This window comes from Trachymyrmex septentrionalis, unplaced genomic scaffold (assembly GCF_001594115.1).
Source record: "Trachymyrmex septentrionalis isolate Tsep2-gDNA-1 unplaced genomic scaffold, Tsep1.0 scaffold2, whole genome shotgun sequence".
Lineage (NCBI taxonomy): Eukaryota > Metazoa > Arthropoda > Insecta > Hymenoptera > Formicidae > Trachymyrmex > Trachymyrmex septentrionalis.
In genome coordinates, this window is record NW_017305179.1 from 225,534 (window position 1) to 244,215 (window position 18,682).

The 18,682-nt window shown below is 33.9% G+C and overlaps 1 protein-coding gene across 3 annotated transcripts; it reads left to right on the forward strand.

Annotated features, from left to right (window-relative positions):
• The first annotated feature begins 1,443 nt into the window (after positions 1-1,443).
• On the forward strand, positions 1,444-11,109 carry LOC108747487 (mitogen-activated protein kinase kinase kinase 4). Of its 3 annotated transcripts, none has more exons than XM_018484994.1 (19): positions 1,444-1,595; positions 3,496-3,633; positions 4,071-4,347; positions 4,553-4,744; positions 4,872-5,062; positions 5,195-5,620; positions 5,794-6,036; positions 6,269-6,493; positions 6,816-7,229; positions 7,420-7,530; positions 7,610-7,769; positions 7,849-8,305; positions 8,539-8,904; positions 9,014-9,201; positions 9,278-9,446; positions 9,528-9,650; positions 9,907-10,058; positions 10,315-10,517; positions 10,757-11,109. In XM_018484994.1, exons 1-18 carry the CDS (start codon positions 1,510-1,512, stop codon positions 10,501-10,503), a joined length of 4,107 nt encoding a protein of 1,368 aa, XP_018340496.1. In that variant the 5' UTR covers positions 1,444-1,509; the 3' UTR covers positions 10,504-10,517; positions 10,757-11,109. The 3 variants fall into 3 exon arrangements, with proteins under 3 accessions (XP_018340496.1, XP_018340499.1, XP_018340498.1); XM_018484996.1 differs by lacking the exon at positions 1,444-1,595 and adding an exon at positions 2,022-2,056; XM_018484997.1 differs by lacking the exon at positions 3,496-3,633.
• The last annotated feature ends 7,573 nt before the right edge of the window (positions 11,110-18,682 follow it).

The following is an 18,682-nucleotide window of genomic DNA, read 5'->3' on the forward strand; positions in this document are numbered from 1 at the left end:
AACTGTCAATTTGAAAATCGCACCTTGATCTTCTTCCTTCGAAAAATTTCGCGTTTTCATTTGTCCCTTGAACGTGCTTAACTCTAGGATACGACTTAATTTCTGCCACATTTGCAAAATTTACACGATGTAAATTCAAATATAGGTGAAAAGCGAACTCGTTCGTTTGTTTCATGACGTTTATCATTTCAACTATTTTAAATAAATTGAATGTGTACGACTAAAACTGTGGGTAAAACTGTGTGGTTTGTCTAATTAAATTGATATACGTATTCATATTCAAGCCTTATATTTAAGGCTTCCTTAAATCTTTTAGACGCTCTACGAATTATTTTATTGGCTACTGAGCATCTAAAGATAAATTTAAGAAAGCCTTAAATATAAGATCCGACTATGAATATGGACCTTAGATCTTTAAGGATGGAAAGATCTGAGATCTTGGCAATCCGTTTAGGAAATTTCAACGGAAACATCGTACATTGCGTTTAGAGTCACTTTCCTCAAAGGATCCTCAAAGTGCCTCCTAGAGTTAAATAATGTTACCCAGTTCTTCGCACTTCGCCACAGACATGAAAGTAGGTCTTAAAGTAGCAAAATCTATCAAAATGTACCGCATGTCCCTCGTGAAGGTACCACATGCACGTACATACATAAACATGGTGCTATATCATTTTCTCCTTCCTGAAACATATTGAAATGTGTACATTTGGCGCCAGGCATGCGTTTCGTTTCCTTTTTTTTTTTCGTCTTCCTCCTTTCCAAGCTGAGACACAAAGCTCAGCGGCATTGTAACGATAGAATTCGAACGCGCGCCTTTTTCCGTTTCTGCAACCATTAGGGGATCCTCGTAGCAATATTATCGAGCTATTAAATTAACTAGCGAAAACACGAGACACAAACACACGATGCAGAGACGCATAGACATTGTATTTTAATGAAAACAATATTATTTGTTGGTGCGAGGATATAATGAAAACTACTTGTACTTTCCTGAGAAAGCTAGAGATTGTTTAAATAAAAAAAATTCATATAAAAAAAAGAGCTACCGATCCTAATTGAAATAGTTCATTGATTATTCCATATCCCAAGAAATATAAGATAATCCAGATTTCTAAACATCTTTCAAATAAGACGGAAAGATGCCAGCATCTAGTTATTTAATTTATTTTATTTTATCAATGTACAGGGTGTATAAAATAAATTATTCGACATTTATATAGTAGATAATACACAGTATTTCCAATAAAAAAAACCAGTGAACGTCGGTCGAAAGTTCAACTGTTTCTAAGATACAAACAATTCTATGTGTTAGTATCAACTCCTATGTGTTTGGTCTTATTTGAAAATTCCCGCTTCTGCGATTATCGATACATTGACGCTCGCCGGCGGCGCGCCGCTCTTGCGTTCTCCGATTTCACAGAACGAAAGGTGACGTCGTGACGATCGGCGGTGGGCAGTGACGACGTGCGCGTTTTTGTTACGTTAGTGGTGAGGTAGTGACGAACGGCGATGATGCGTCGAGACCTCAGATCGAGCCGTGCCGCAAGAATTCCTGACAGTGAATTCGCCGACGACGAGGACGTCGACCACGCCAGGTGGGTTCCCGGCAATCGGTGTCCAGCCAGCGACACGTGGCTTTACGTGACTCGTCACGGTCAAACGCGGACTCCGGAAGGCTCCGGATTGATGGAGCGACCGGCAGATCTGTCGCTCTCAGTGATGGGCCCTTTGTTTACATACCGCACGACGACAAGTATCGGATTAGATTTCAGCTACTTGGTCAGTGCGCTTGATAGGAATTTACCGTTGATCGTGCCGCGCGAATCAGTCGTGAACGGTTCCCGTTATTCATTCCGTCGGTGTGATAATCGACGACAACGACGGAGATTCCCGATTGCGAATTCCTGACGATTTATCGCGCGAGGCACGTCGCTCCTCTTTTGCTCGTCGGTGTACGGAGAGATTCGTGATTCCTTGTCTTTTAATCTCTTTTGAAAGAATGTCACTCAAGAGATGAAGATTTAAAAAAGTTTCTGTATTCACGGTTGTTTTTGTGGTACGTAACAAATACTCGTATCAGGAAGGAAACATTAATTGTTCACAGCAATATTGTTTTATACAACATTTTTTATGCAATAGAAAAAATTCTGATTATTCTTTTAGATATTAAATGTTATAATAATTATTACTTTTGCCGGTATTTTACTTTGCAATTTTAATTTATCATTATCTTCTGTAATTTCTATCAAAGATAACCAAATTAGATTTGAAAATAGGTTTTGCAAAATGTTTATTACAAATTTTGTCGATATTAATTAAGTCAGTAGAATGATGCCAATCTGTCTTATTCTGCTAGAATTTGCTGGTGTATTTTTAACATTTTGCTTAATGAGATAGATTTGCCCAAAAGATAATTCTGTCAAAAACAGGTTTTTCGAAATGGACTACTAAATAGCAGTAAAAATATAATGGAATCTATTAACGGAACGTGACGGCAGATTGATAGTAAAAATCGAGCACAATTTGCTTTTTTATAATCATTTCTATAATATATTTTATTTTTAATAATTAGGAGAGGAATCTAAATCCACCTTTTTTCTGATTAAACTATAACTAATTGAAAATATCATTGAGAAACACGATTTAAAGCGTAAAACTGTAATTGATAAATGAATTATCTAATCCTTTACATCTGACAGCTAGACAGCAAGACTTTCCTTTTTATATTGAAAAAGACACAAATTATCCAACAGGATAAAATGTATTCCTTGTACTATAGGAGCAAACAAAATAGTGGACAAAATATCTATAGATTTAAATGTAAAGAATGTAATGTCGGTTTTTGTGTAAGTGATTATGAATACTGTTTAGCACACAAAATTAAACTCTTAGTACATTGTTATTTAAACTAAAATCATTATTTTGAATAAACATTTTTTTTTAATATTCCCCGTGCCGAAAGAGTTAATGTCAATCCACCCAGTAATATTCTACGAGATTTACTGGCAAATTATTAAAACTGTACTCAGATTCCCATCCTGATATTATCTTTGCTATTCACTGAATGTTAAAAGAAAACATAATATTTAAGGAGCACTCGGATGAAAATCTAAATATGCCTTAACATACTGCTAACATTTAATATAAGTTACTATTTATTTAATAAATTTTCTTCAAAAGAATTGTGCGTAGGTTTGAATGCGTGAGAAAATTTGCGAGTGCAGCTTTTATGATAACTATTTTATAAGAAGTAAATTTATAAGAAGTAATTTATAAGAAGTAAGATAATCAATTTATAAAAAGTAACATCAAGAATAAAAAGATTTTTGCGCTCCAACTACTGCACTTGATTCTTATATGCTCATTTTGTAATTAATTTCATGATAATGTTTTTATTTCTGAAGTAACATCCCGTTTCTATAAAATTTCCCGACGACAATCGGCGATAAAGCTTCCGGCGGAAATTATACATTTGATTAAATATCTTATTTACAGTAAGAATGATTCAATCAGTCCGCCAAACGAGTTCGAAGACTCGTTGCAAGCGATGTCGGATATGTACGGACACACGCCGCCTAGGACTCGTCTCAATCGTAAGAAAAGGCACATGAAGCATAAGCTTGCGTCAGGCAGGTGCGTGCAACAGAGTTGCAAATTAAATCCGCGAAGAATCGCTGGGAGTACATAATTATTACTAGATGCGTTTCATTTGACACATTTGCGATACGTCATTTTGCGATAAAACACAAATGAATTTAACGAATAATTTTAAAACATAAAGCCTACTTCTTTTCGCTTTATATGCATTTTATACTTTTTAAGACAGACCTATGTAGCGGCGATTTTCAAGGGACGTCCCGTAAACATCCAGAAGACGTCCTAGGGATAAAGAGTGTTACACGATGAACGGTTTTGGAAATTGGAAGTTACATAAAGAATATTTTCAACACAGAGAAATTGCTTTTACGCTTCGCGGAATTTTTAGATATAAATTAACTCAGTCGCTAATTTGATTGTCACACGAGTGACTATAAAATATGCAAATTATCTTTAGTCTTTGTCATTTGCAGCGATCTGAAGTCAGTAGAAAAAGAAGCTAAACCAAGGACAGCCATCCATCGACGCAACACTTTGGACACTATCATCTTCAATGAAATGTGCGATAAAGCAGACAAAGATTATGAGGATGAAACGAAGGAAGATGTGAAAGAGGGCAGGAAAAACAAGAGAAGTTTAAAACTATTGCGGGGCAACGAGAGGGACCTGAAGCTTGACGTGGAGGCTGCCCACAATTATGCCGAGAGATATACCGGCGAGATAGCAGTATCGACGCCAAATCAAATCAAGGTTCAAAAAAAGCAGAGAAGTGATTTTAAGTATTGGCTACATTTGGAAAAAAACTCAACAATCGTACCTATGATTAATGTACATTTCTGATGAATCACATCCTTTTTCCTGATCCATCAAATGTTATTGCTTTCCAAACGCAGTCGTTCTTACCTTTTCGCAAACATATTTGGCACTTGGTCAATAAATATGCTCTTTCTCGCAGGTCGAGACTAGAAATAGATTCCGCTGCCTGCGATCTAAACCCGTTGATGTCGAGGAAAAGAAGGTGGAGCGTGAAGACAGCGAGCAAAGCGTGTTGATAAATGAAGAATGTTTACGCGCACAGTCGCCGAGAACACAGAGCTTCAGAGAGAGAGAAATCTTTCACGATACATTCTCTTTTTTGATAAAATTGGTAAATATTTTATTGTAAAATAAACTTGAGCTAAATCAAGCGCACTTTATTATCAATTATAGTGTTATATTTTTTATATTTTTATTTTTAATTATTGACAAAATTATCTTTTTTTTTAATTGCATAGGGAAGCACAGAACGGAATTGTCGTCGCCAGATGAGTCATGAGGAGACTCGATGGCAGAACGAATTAAAGGACTTAATATGGCTGGAATTGCAAGCGCATCACGCTGACCGTAGTCTGATAGCGCAGGATGAATATCTTTGTCGCCAACGAGAGGCGGTGGACGGTTTACTTTCAGAAATAATGGAGTACAGGTAAGCGGGAATGTACTTGAAGGAAAACCTTCAAAGAAAAATTTGCGATACATAATAATTTTAAATACAAAAAGAAGAACGGTAGCAGTTACATATTGATAGCGCTAAGAGAACGCAATTATTGCATTATAGATACGATCCCATCGCAGAAAGAGAAGACGCGCAAGAGGGAAGCTCGAGTTGCGTCAGTCCCGGTGATATTGCGAGCGATCGATCCACAAATTCCGGTTTAAGCTCAAATATCGAGCTGGGTGTATGCCCGGGTTGTCTCTCCATGTACTGCCGTGCGTGCGCCCGTGTACAGGGAGAAGCATTGCAGCAAGTGGAAGCTCTACTGGCTCGCTTGGAAGTCGCGGAGGCTCTATATCCTTCCTCCCATGCGTTCGCCGTTAATTATCCGTTATACAAAAGCCCGGAATTTACTGACAGAGTAAAAGCTATGTGTCTCTGGTACAACATGACGAAACACCATCGATTCAAATTGCAGATACTAGGCAGATTACTCATGATGCTACACAGCAAGAAGAAACAGGACGACTTTAACGATTCTGGCATTAGGTATGTTGATTTGAATCGCGTTACTCCTGACAATAGTTCGAAATTGTACTATTTGAAATGAAATTTTATTCCGTTTGCAAATATAAGTGTTTGAAAAATAAGATGCTTTGAAATTTTTCTATGATGTAACTTGAGGTATGGAAACTTAGGTAATCGATTGTTCCTATCTTTAGTTCGCGATCTTCAGATACCGTCGATTCTGCGGAGCGACAATCCATGGTGCGATTTGAACTACCTCAGGATGAAATTTCCAGTCCCTCCGACAGCAATAACAGCAATAATTCTTCGATCGGAGGTCTATCATTTATATCGCAATCACTGCCACCTACTCCGGAAACCTCGTTCTCGTATTTTGAGGATGAAAGAGTCGATCGTCTCGATTTCTATTTGGTTGAATTTGATCGACACGCCTACAGGTACGTTTTGAAAAATGTATACTTAATGTATCAAAATCTGTTTTTAATTTAAAATTATTATTAAATTTGGTATTTATATTTACATTATAAAATTTACTAGAAATTTCTTTTGTATCCTTATTTTATTTCCAAGTAATTAAATGAAATTTTAAACTTAGCTATATTAGAATGTAAATATAAATGACTTATGAAAGTTATATAACGCACAATTTTTGTCCTTTTTTGTACTTAGAAAATATATTGAAGACGTACTTAAAACGCGAGGTCTCCGGAAAAGTTTGAATTTCTTGGATCGGTTACATACATCTATATTGAGAAAAGCAAGGTTAACTTTGGAAAAAAATGATTGCGAGGGATTTGATAGTAGCGCGAATGAAGAATACGAAGGTGACAAAGAATTACGACGGTATGGTATTTGGAGCTCTGAAGCGAAAGAATTGAATCTACCATCATACAGGTATGTAGAATTTTTTATTAAAAGATTTCTTGATTTTTAATATTTTTAGCTTAGATATTACGTTTTTTAGCACAATTTTTTTTATTTAATTCAAGGACATCAAAATTTGTACTTTTATCAAATAAAATTTAATTAATTAGATTAAAATTAAACGTCTATAGGACTGTTTTTTTGTTTTTAAAACATTTTTAACTACTGGTTGAAACATCTTAGATAATTTCTTTTTTTTTTAGTCGAAATTGAAAGTGTGAATAATATTAAACTATGTTGCGCTATTGATTAAAATAAACGATTTGCATAATAGTAATATTTCCTTTCTTAGGGCGGCTTTTGTATTTCTTTCGCGTGTGCCTCTGGATGTCGTCCATGAATTTTTAAGGATGAGACTGGAACAGAAGCCAGAGCAGCCAAGTCCATTGTCAGTCCGACAGCTCATGCGGGAGCTTCGTGAAGGTCTCAGGATTGCTTGCATCCATCGCGATCGATTCGTCGCGCATTCTCGTGCTGCTATCGCCAGTGATCAAACCTGTAAGAGTTTGTTTGAGGAGGACGTCAAGGACTTTGACGAGAGCTTGAGGGCCGTGTTTGAAGTGTACCTGGATTATCTTCAGCAGTGGGTAGACATGGTGCAACATGACAGCTTTCACAAAAATCTAATTATGGACGAATGGTTGTTTGTCAAATCCATCGCTGGAAATATAAGCGATGGATACAAGATTGCTGGTGTGAAATTCTAGTAAGTAAATTATCAATATGACTAGATATTTTTTATATAACTTGTATTGAGAAGATAATATTAATAGAATGAACTAATTGGAATTAATATATAATGTAAAAGAAAAAATAAAAATTAAATTATTATTAAATATTCTTTATTTTAATTTGCATTGTTTTATATATTTGATATGAAAGATATATTCTTGTAGTAAGATTGCGCGTACAATGATCAAGCAAGTGAATGAATTTTTCGTCGAACGGACTCGCGAGATACGGGAAATTGCAAATTTCGAAGAGGAAGATGACGAGTTGTCAAGCAAGTAAGAACAAATTTCCATTTATTCATCTCAGTTTCGTTGTTTTTGTGAACTATTTTTTCTGTAATGAATCAATGCTTAGATTGCACCAGATGAATGTGGGTCGCGAATGGCAAGGAATGTTTGTAGAGAGTCGGGAGAAGATTGTGAAGAGCGTCAATCTTGCCAAATGCTTGAAACGCGATATTGAGAAATGGCCTGTCTGCGATCAGGAATTGGAGGAATCATTAAAACTATTGAAGGTAAGATTATATAAACGATTTTATATTATATTAAATTAGATTATTAAAAAGCTAAATCTTCATGTTCATACTTGTATAGGATATAATCCTGGATTTGAGACATCGTATAACGATGGTGATTGAGGATTTCCAAAACGAAGCCAACAAAGTGGAACAATTAAATACCGAGAATGACAAGTTGCCCTTACGATCGAGAATCCGCGAGATCCTCCATCAAGCTTACAAAATGGGCTTTGATTTTCATAAGGAAATGTGCAAACTATTTTCGCTAGAAGAGAAAGCTATTCTGGCGCGAGGTTTAGTATCGTTTGCACTACTATGGATGGAGTTCGTGAGAACAAGATGCGAGCGTGGTCGCGGTTTGAGGCCTAGATGGGCAAATCAAGGTCTGGAATTTTTAATAACAGTATGCGAGCCGCAAAACACGAAACATCTCACCGATCAGGAATTTGAGGAATTAAAGATGTGCATGGATCGCTGCATATCTCATGTCGTGGGAACTGTGTCGGTTACGGGATCAACGTCGGAAACAGAAAGTAATATATGATTTTTAGTCATTATTTTTAATATGTGCATGATTAGTTTCCATTTATTTTTATGACTTTAAGTTTAATAGAAATTATAAATATTAATTTTGTTACATTAAATATTCTTTTTGTAAAGTTAGCAAAGTTTTTGAAATTTTCTGAATGAATAATTTGATCTTGAAAATGATTAAATGATTATACAATATTTTATTACATATTATATTGACAACATTTGTTTTCAGGCTTGAGAAGACTGTCGCGATCAAGAGCTTCATCGCCTTGCCATGGTCGCACTAGAACCGCAAGCATCAGTGTCTCTCAGAAGCCACGGGACACTTTGAAGTCACCCGAGTTATTGATCAATGTAAAGAAAAATAATTCGTCGAACATAGTTGACGGAAATCTCGCAGTGATAATAAACATGCCCGAGCGAGGTACACAAAGATATGAGATGGTCATACGTGCTATCAGGAAAGTCGAGGATGAACTTGACGAAAGATTACGAAGCCGAGAACTCATCGGACAAGTCGTTGACAGGAAAACAGTGGACAAAGTTCACATTAAGGCCAGACGAGTTACATTTACATGGCAGCGAGGTATTAAAATAGGTACGTTTTATGATCATTTGGGATACAAGTAAAAGAATTATTGTTTTAACAGATAATTATAAAATTATAATTTTTAGTGTTGTTATTTTAATTAAATTTTATTATGCAGGACAAGGAAGATTTGGCAAAGTGTATACCGTGGTGAACAATCAAACTGGTGAATTGTTGGCCATGAAAGAGGTACAACTGCAACCTGGTGATCACAGAGCGATCAGGCGTGTCGCCGAGGAATTACAGATATTCGAGGGAATTCAACATCAGCATTTAGTGCGATATTACGGGCTAGAAATTCATCGTGTATGATAAACAATAGAATCGTTATGATATATTAACTTGTGGTTGTCGCATTTATTATGATAAATTTTGCTTTCAGGAGGAGATGCTAATCTTCATGGAATTTTGTGCAGAGGGAACTCTCGAAAGCTTAGTGGCGGGTAGCGGTAATGGACTGCCAGAATCTTTAGTCAGAAAGTATACTCATCAGCTTCTTTCGGCTGTGACAGCGCTGCACTCTCATGGAATAGTTCATCGTGATATTAAAAGTAATTACATTTGAATAAAATGAGCTAATTTAAAATTTATGCTGTTTTTATGATTCCATAACATTTTTTTTCCTTCCGCAGCTGCAAATATTTTTCTAACAGACGAAGGTAATAGTTTGAAACTCGGCGACTTTGGTAGTGCGGTGCAAATTAAAGCACATACAACTATGCCTGGCGAACTCCAAGGCTTTGTCGGTACTCAAGGTTAGTATTATTTTAATTATTATGTATTAAAATCTCATACATTTATTGCAATTGATTAGAGATAGATGAAGGAAGAGATAGAGATAGAGAGAGGAGGAAGGGAAGGGAGGGAGGAGGAGGGAGGGAGAGAGAGAGAGAGAGAGAGAGAGAGAGAGAGAGAGAGAGAGAGAGAGAGCAAGAAAGCGATTAAAAATTTAATAAACTCAAAAACTTTCTTATTTATATTTTTAATAATTTCTTTAATTTTTTTTTAAAGCTTATATGGCACCAGAGGTATTCATGAAGTCTGAAAGTAGTGGACACGGTAGAGCTGTTGATATCTGGTCAGTGGGCTGCTGTATTATCGAGATGGCGAGTGGACGACGGCCTTGGTCGGATTATGATTCAAATTATCAAATTATGTTTAAGGTAATTGCAATTAAATGCATTATTACAATAATGGAGAGTAATTTATTTATTTTGACGATTTGAGAAAGATAAACGAAGGGTAAGATATTTAGAATTAGAAATTTATAATTAAATCTTTTGTCTCACATCTTTATTTTTTAAATCTTAACTATATTCTTTAAACTTAAAATTTTAACTATATTCTCTAAACTTAAAATCTATATTAATTATTCAACTTAACATTAATTCAATTAACATTTTTGTATTTTTGTTCAAGGTTGGAATGGGAGAAACACCAGCACTTCCGAAGAATCTTTCCGCAGAAGGCATAGATCTCGTTAAAAAATGTCTTCAACATGATCCGAAGAAAAGGTCAACAGCGAATAATCTCTTAGCGCATCCTTTTGCGCATGGAGAATATGAAGATGTTAACGATGCTGATTTAACAATGTCTGTGCGATACTAAGAGCTCGGAAAGATGTAAGTATTATTTGTGAATTATAAGGCTTTAATTTTTTTTCGTACGTTATATAATCTTTCTCTCAATCTTGGAGCAGGATACTATAAGAAAAATTAGAATTAGACAAATTCAATCATTTTTTTGTAATCTGTGCAAAGATATGTATCTTGTTCTAAAATCTTGCATTATAAATTTTAAACAAAAGATTTCAGACGAAATTAATTTTTAGAAATAATATTCATATCTATTTTTCTTGCAGTGCATAATCTCTGTTAGGCAAAGCTGGTATTTGCGTTCGCACTTAATTAATAGAACTGTTCTACTTATTCGCTGTATCATATTATTTGAACATGTTCTCGTTCTTCTGTGCAATTTAGTGTGTTTTATCCACACAGCTTCAACGACACTTTTTAAATGTAAATATTCTGTTAATATTATGTTAAATAAGTAATAAGTCAGTAATTTGCAGTAGACTATACAAAGAAACAAGGCAGTCTGAAAATGTTTTATCCACTGACAAAACCAATATAATATATTGTACTATTGTGATCATGTTATACTTAAGCATAATTATACATTATGCGTTCCAAAGTACACTTTCTTTCTATTGTAATTATTAAATAATGAGACTTACTACTTTAAGATTACTATTAGCAAAGCTATTAGCGTTTAAAGTTGTAAGTTAGATTTCGACGTATATAGATTATACTAAATAGTTAGATTTCGACGTATATAGAGTACACCAAATAATTTGCACTGTAAAAAAAAATTTAATTAATTTAAAACAATTATTATAAAACGCCCTTAATAGAATTCTAGCTTCAGTGATAAAGATATTTAATGTTAAAAATTAAAAATAGCATTAATAATGGCGATGATTTAATCATCTCGTAATGAAGTGTCTTCAATTGGAGAAAAGATTAACGGCGAGTAATTTTTTTACGCATTTTTTTTGCGCATGGGAAATATGAAAATGAATGATGCTTGTTTGTAAATAACAAATTCAACTGTAGTTTTATAGATCAAGTCTAGTGGAAAGAAAGTGCAACTTTGGGATTTTCTTTACATGTGTTATATGTGATTTTTAAGATAGCTGTGCTAGAATAAGTTTAATAGTTTGAGCTGAAAGAATTAAGAGAGGCCCTGAGTGGGTTTTAATAAATGTAATATTTGATTATCATGATTCGATGATCGCGCGTATTTTCACTCAGTCGAGTGATACTATATATTTACAAGGAATATATAGATTGTTTAAATATACAAGAATGAAAAAATATATATATATTTTTATTTTGATCAAAATATACACAAATATAGTTTTATAATATATGCATTTATCGTTTTATATAAGCTTTAATAGTGTGTATTCCTAATAAATATATGACTAGTACAAATAATAAAGGATACTTCACATTCCGAAGATTATATTTACACCTCACAATTAGTATTAAATGCAGCTGTATAGAAACTCGTTATGTCAAATATCAATTTGTATTTTTATTTTGAATGTTTAGGCGCTCGTATTTAGTGCTACTTGTACCTAAAGTGATTAAAAAGAGGTGTAATTATAAGTGTTGCTAAGATATCTTTTAAGGTACAATAATGGCAGCTTTAAGCATGCGTGTTATGCCTATGTTATGCGATATATATTTCGTAGGTAAAGTGACTTGTTATTATTATAGAATGCATATTCTATTTTAAATAAAATGATGATGAATAAAGAAAAACAACGAATAATCTGGTATTCCGATGGAGTTTTATTTCTGCATGAGGAAACGTACACATGTGATACAACACTATACTTTGACATGGGTCAATTACTTAGCGGAGGTATGCTGTGTATGCTTTCCGCGCGAACGGTAAGCCGAGTGTATATTCGTTTATCTATCGAACGCACGAAGGTATATATAATTTATGCCACGATTTTTAATTCTTATCCGAACATTTTCTCTTTATCTTTTCAGAAATATCAAATTTCGATCGAGCATTTATTGAAAAATATTTGTTAATTAAATATTTAAAATTTTTTTGAAATATCAAAATGTATTAAGAATAAAATCAAAAACAAACTTTCGAATAATCTTTCTCTTACGAAGATTCCTAAGTGGAGATGTTCGCATAAGAATTAAAACGAGTCATACATTATCCAAGACTAAAACAAAAACTAAAACAAAATGTGAAGAATTTGTTAAAAATATTAGGTTTAAAACTATATATATCATACGTTAAATTTTGAACATATTTGCGTCAGAGTCTTTTTTTATGTAAACTATTGGATTATGTATAAATTATTTCATACATGGCATTAAAAATATAATTAGAAATTAGTTTATCTTAACTTTCCAGTTTATGATCTATACCTCGTTTTTTAAATTATATATTTCTTTATTATTATTATTATTACCTATGTTCAGTTTCACGAGAAAAATTTAGGTTTTTTTCCTCTAGATTTATTAGATAAGAGAGAGAGGGATTAGAAGCAAAAACAAATATAAATTATCAACATCATATGTATACATGGAATTGAACAACAGAGTTAACAATATTTATACAACATATTGTGCAAAGAATTAAAAGTAAGGAGGACTGCGAATTTGTTATGTGAAGAGTCGGAATAAAAAGACATAATCTATATTACATTAGGAACTGAAGTTAAAGATAAAGTCAAGTCAGTCTCCTCAAAACTGGTTCCGGGCAATCGTATCGACTAGTCAGACACTAAAGTATAACATTATTATTCGTACATGTGCCCTGATAATTCTCGTTTCATGTAGCATCTATACTTCACATCTAGGCTTGCAAGATTCAAGCATTGATCGAAAAACTGAAAGCTTAATAATATACAATATATATATCCTCGAAGTCTTCAATAAACATTTTAACAACGATGAAAGCCATCTTTGCCCATAACGATTACGAATCGTATGCGTGAATCGCGACTTTTTAAAATAGAAGAAAAAATTGTTTCTACTCGATGCTTAAAAACGCAATTTAATATGATTTTATTTTATTCAAGTATCATAATCGTCACGAGATAAGTCCTACATCTATTAACACACTATAACATTATTTTCACACGAATATATGCTACAATTATGTAATCATACTTTCATACCTGCTATGTTTTTTGTCACTCTGTGACGATAACATTAACAGTCTTAACGCATAGTTTAAAATGTTTATTCTAATAACCAACATGCTTATGAAATGATTCGCAAACTAGACACCGATTGCTCATAGGATTGATAATTCCTTGGAGATGTGAAAGAATTAATCCTTAAACACTAATTCAAATATCGCCCATCACCCTCAATGTAGTTTCAAACGCGTGCTGTTTTCTGTTTATATATTTTTATTGCTTTGGTCATCTGCTTACTCTAGAAATATATCTGTTATACTTTCGTCACTGTACATTCAACATTAAATGCATGTGATTTAATGTATATTTAATACATATTTAAATCAATGAATTCGTGACAAATTGATATTTAACATCGCTTTTATGTTTTCTCAATAGAATCAATGTTTATCAATCAATGTTTAAATTTACAATTTATCAAATGATTTAACGTTTCAATTAATAATTATTAACCAAACGAAGGCATTATCGTTTAAAAAGTCACGAAGTAGCAGAATTATAGAATTGTTCTGTCGCAATTCACGCGATACGAAACACCCCGGAAACAACGAATAATTTAACGCACTGATATATTTCTCTATCTACTACTTAGAACTCTCGAGAGAGAGTTATATCATAATTATATTCGTAAGTGCTCCTAACGATTTATCAGGATATGTGCTATCCCAGAATAATATCGTCGCTACGTTGGCTTTCGCCTGATATGCGTATGATATTCTTGGCCGCAAAAGTGCGATCACAATTGGCTTCGCGATATGTATAAGTAAAGTATCTCTAGTCGTACTTCCTGGCTTTTAAACTATGCAATAATAATAGCGGTATTTGTGTGCTTCTTAGAATCTAATATAGAACATCCGGCACGTGTATATCGAACGTATACAGGGTGCAATTGAAATAAATGCGAGCGAGTCACCGGGCGTCGAAAATGTACAATATATAAATTCTGCAATTATATATAAATCCAATTGCATATAAATTCTTAATTTTCCAACATTCGTGCGATTCGGCGATTCCGAGAAAACGCTCTCAACAGTATACATTTTGACTGTGCCCTGCATACGCGAGAACACGTGTATCTTCAATCTCGGCAGCGGAGAACTGAAATTTCTCTTCGATCACTCCTCTCGGGCAATTCTGCAAAAATACGCGTGTCTGTTATGGATGACGTTTCGTATTTTTACAATATCAATGCATTTCGAAATTCGTCGGAATTACCCATACAGCACAGAATTTGCGGCAATATTGCTGCAATGTTGCAGCATTGCTGCTGCAACTTTTGTGCTGTAGGGGAAAAGGAGTGCCTCGAAGTTTTCCACCACCGAATGCATGTATTCTCGAATGCACAATTTATTTACGCGTTGTTATAATGTACATGTATCTTCTTTTCCATTCCTTTCTCAACAATAACGAGGAGGCATCGTACTTTTCGCTAAATTAACTTCCCTGATTAACTCCCGTAAAATTCGAACGCGTAACTCGTGGCTACGTAACACAATAACGAAGCAATTGAATAATAATAACTTAGATATATAGCTCAGAGAAGAGAACGAAGCTTTAACAAGGAAGAACCGGAATTTCTTCAAGATTCTAATTTTAAGAATATGAATAGGAAAATTGTAACTTTTTTATTCACTAATTCACTTTCTTCCAAAACTTAACGAAATTAAATCTCTATAACGTAGTAAATCTAAAACGCGAATTTAAGACTTACGACTTCATAAAGTATGAATAACGTGAATAAATTTATCGCATTTAACAATATTTCTGTAATAAAAACAGCAGATAAGAAGATGAGGGAGATAGTGAAGTCGTAATAAGCTAATTTTTCTTTTAAACATGCAAGAAATCAGTAACAGTGTTGATCAGACAGATCAACAATGGGATATGAAACAGATTGAAAATTTATATCTTTTTTTTGTGTGCAACAACGCATTGCCTTTCATACAAATCTGACAGTAAAAAATCTTGTCCAAAGCTTCTCCCGTGGTATCCATTTTCCCTCATTTTCTCTAGCAATTAATTACAATTATATCTTAACGAGAGGAACTATCGAGAAGCTAACTAAACGCTGACACCTAAAAACTTTATCTTATAGCCGCGACTTTATCTTATAGAGGCGATTCCTCGCGATCAATCGCCGTTACAACTACACAAGCACACGATGCTATCGATAACAGCAATACTCCAATACGAGAAACCAAGGCGTGTGCCAGACAGATCGCCTAGATTATCTAAATCGCGGAATCGAAGAAATGCGGATTCATCTCCGCTCCAACGAATTAAATATTAAATATATTGTTCAGAGAAATGGGATCACGGAAAAAGCAGTAGGAAACGATATTACATGTATCTAATATTTGATATGTGTTTGGTAGATTGATATGTATATAAATAGATATGCTATAGAGATTTTTATAGAGAAATAATTTTTAATTAATTAATTAAATCAATATAACATCTGAGAAGAAAATAGAGTATTTCATTTCTGCCGTATAGATTCTTCAGCTAATTTAAAATTGATTTTTCTAGCGGAAATCTCGAGAGAGATCGTCAATTTCTAGTAATTTATAAACTTTTAACACTGCTTATTTTCACGTAAAACATATTCAATTTTTAACTTCTGTGTTAAAGTTCAACTTATTAAAAATTTACTGATAATCTTGTTATTTACTTTTCTTCGCTGAAACTAAGTTCATCAGAAGTGCTTTTTTTTTATCTTTAATTGTTATAATATTATTTAAAAACTATATATAAGTGATAGAAAAGCAGACTTTTTTTTAAACGAGTTAAATCATTGTAGTGATTGATGTGATGTCGTAAATGTAGGAACACCTATTCTTAAGATATGCAATTCTTTGTCACTCTCTGCCATGATCTCATTTAAATGAACAATAATACATAAATAATATCAAATTTAACGAGTATAACAATGACAGTCGCGTCGAGCGATAAGTTTATCTAAATTAAAGTAAAGTTGGAGAAATTTGTTTCTTCCCCATTCGTGAAGTCGGTGCGTACCAAGATTTCAGACCGATATATTATTTTGATATCACCTTCATGCATTTGAGGCATGAAATCCGGTTTCAACAGATTTGTGTCATTGCTACATAGTGTTATCATTATGTTAATTATATACAGATTATCCCAAAATGACTGCATGTCTTTTCCCGAATCTCTGAGTTCGGAAAAATCAATTTTTCATAAAAAGAAGCATTTATCGATTTTCAATCGATTTCAATTAATCTTCCTTGGCAAGTCAAGCTTAGGATAAACAGGAAAATCGTATTTGATCTTAATTAAATGATCAAAACTTGAAAAAGTGATAATCTTCGATCAACATTTTCGTCAGAGAAAAATTGTTTTCTGGATCAGTTAGAAAATTACGATTAAAAGAACATTCAACGATCCCTTCAAGAAAAACTGCACAAATATTAATGACGTACATAATTACGATTATATTAGTTACACGTGCAATTTTGTCAAATCAACCGTATGTATAGCCATAGTTTATCGATCGCAAATCCTGGCACGGTACGGGATAGTCAGCTACGGTAAATCGTAGGGAGTAGAAGAATAGCGCGATAGACAGATAGAGCTATACCGTCGACGATCGATCGGCTCTTGACGAGTCGAGCGATGCGATCCGCCGACCTACCTAAGAATTGGACAAGAGTTTACTGTGCGGGCGCCAACAATACGTACGATTGGCCATATTTAGTGTGTTTCTGCGGTGGACGAATCCCGCGCGCTGGAAAGTTCGTAACAATTGTAACACCATTGTAATAACAGAATTATCCGCGGAAAGTTCAAATTGAATTCCTAAGAAGATTGGAGAACACAAGTCATGAATAGCTTTACACTTTTATGCCCGTTTCTATCAATGTCAGTTTAATTTTAATCTCAGTTCAACTAACTCTGTGTCTTTTTCTAGCTGTAGGAATTATAGGAGAAGATGAAAAGTAAATTGAACGGAGATTAAAGTTAATCTACGGAATTGGAGATTTTTGGTAAATTTAACATATTCTACATGGTCCAAACGGTCCACTCAAATTTTTGTGTTAAAGTAACACAAAATGAATGTGTTAGAAAGTAATGTAACAAACGTTATTTGAAAAGTTAACACATAAAACTGACATAATTTGTAAGCAATCATATTTTGTTAAAATTAACATTTGTAATATATGTTATATATGTAAATTAACAGATTTCATTTATTTATCTTAGAATTTTCGTTTTAAAAATATTCTTTTTACGCTATTCGTTCACTTACTCATAAATTATGTTATTTTAACTAAGAAATGTTAAATATCAATTTAACACAAAATATTCAAATAACGTAATCATATTACGTTAAATTAACTCACTCAGATACTAAAAATTCAACACAGAATTTTAAGGACTTGAGTGAGCCAATTCTAACACAAATACGGAATACTTTTTTTACCGTGTTCTTTTAGAAACGGGCATTAGTAAACTAAAAATTTCTTTTTCGTTGAAACTCGGATGGACGATGGGGAAGATCGGAGATATGTTATCCCTTTTCCTTCATGCGGAAATTCAAGGTGTCCGGAACGGAATTCTCAGCACTTGTGTAACAAGCGGCTCTCCGAGTAAGACCGACGAGTAATTTTTATCGTCTCAGCAATTTTTCCAGCGTGCGGGCGTAACGCTCGAAGAAACTTTACTCTTCTCTCTGCTGGAGCGGACTAGAGTTTTAAAACGACCGATCGATCTATAACATACGACGCCTACTATACGACGGCTACCGCTGAAGGATTTTTAATTCGCTGTCACCGCGAATGAAATTATGTAAACGCGCGTGTGTCTTTGGTGTGTGTGTGTGTGTGTGTGTGTGTGTGTTTTGTACATACTTCTCTAGAAAACAGACAAGTAGAGATATATTCATTTCTAATACACCAGCCCACACAACGAAGGACACCTTAAGAATTACGACAGTTTCGCACCTTTCAATGACGCTTCTCTTCTCTCGTGAAGAGAAAGAACAATTTTATATATATCTAAAAATTTAGTTGGACGCAGATTTTT

Bases quoted from the DNA above. Each gene is read 5' to 3' on its own strand.
- LOC108747487 (XM_018484994.1), top strand. From the start codon at position 1,510: ATGATGCGTCGAGACCTCAGATCGAGCCGTGCCGCAAGAATTCCTGAC. The intron at 6,037-6,268 runs GTACGTTTTGAA...TTTTGTACTTAG, and splicing joins TTTGATCGACACGCCTACAG to AAAATATATTGAAGACGTAC. The intron at 9,447-9,527 runs GTAATTACATTT...TTCCTTCCGCAG, and splicing joins AGTTCATCGTGATATTAAAA to CTGCAAATATTTTTCTAACA.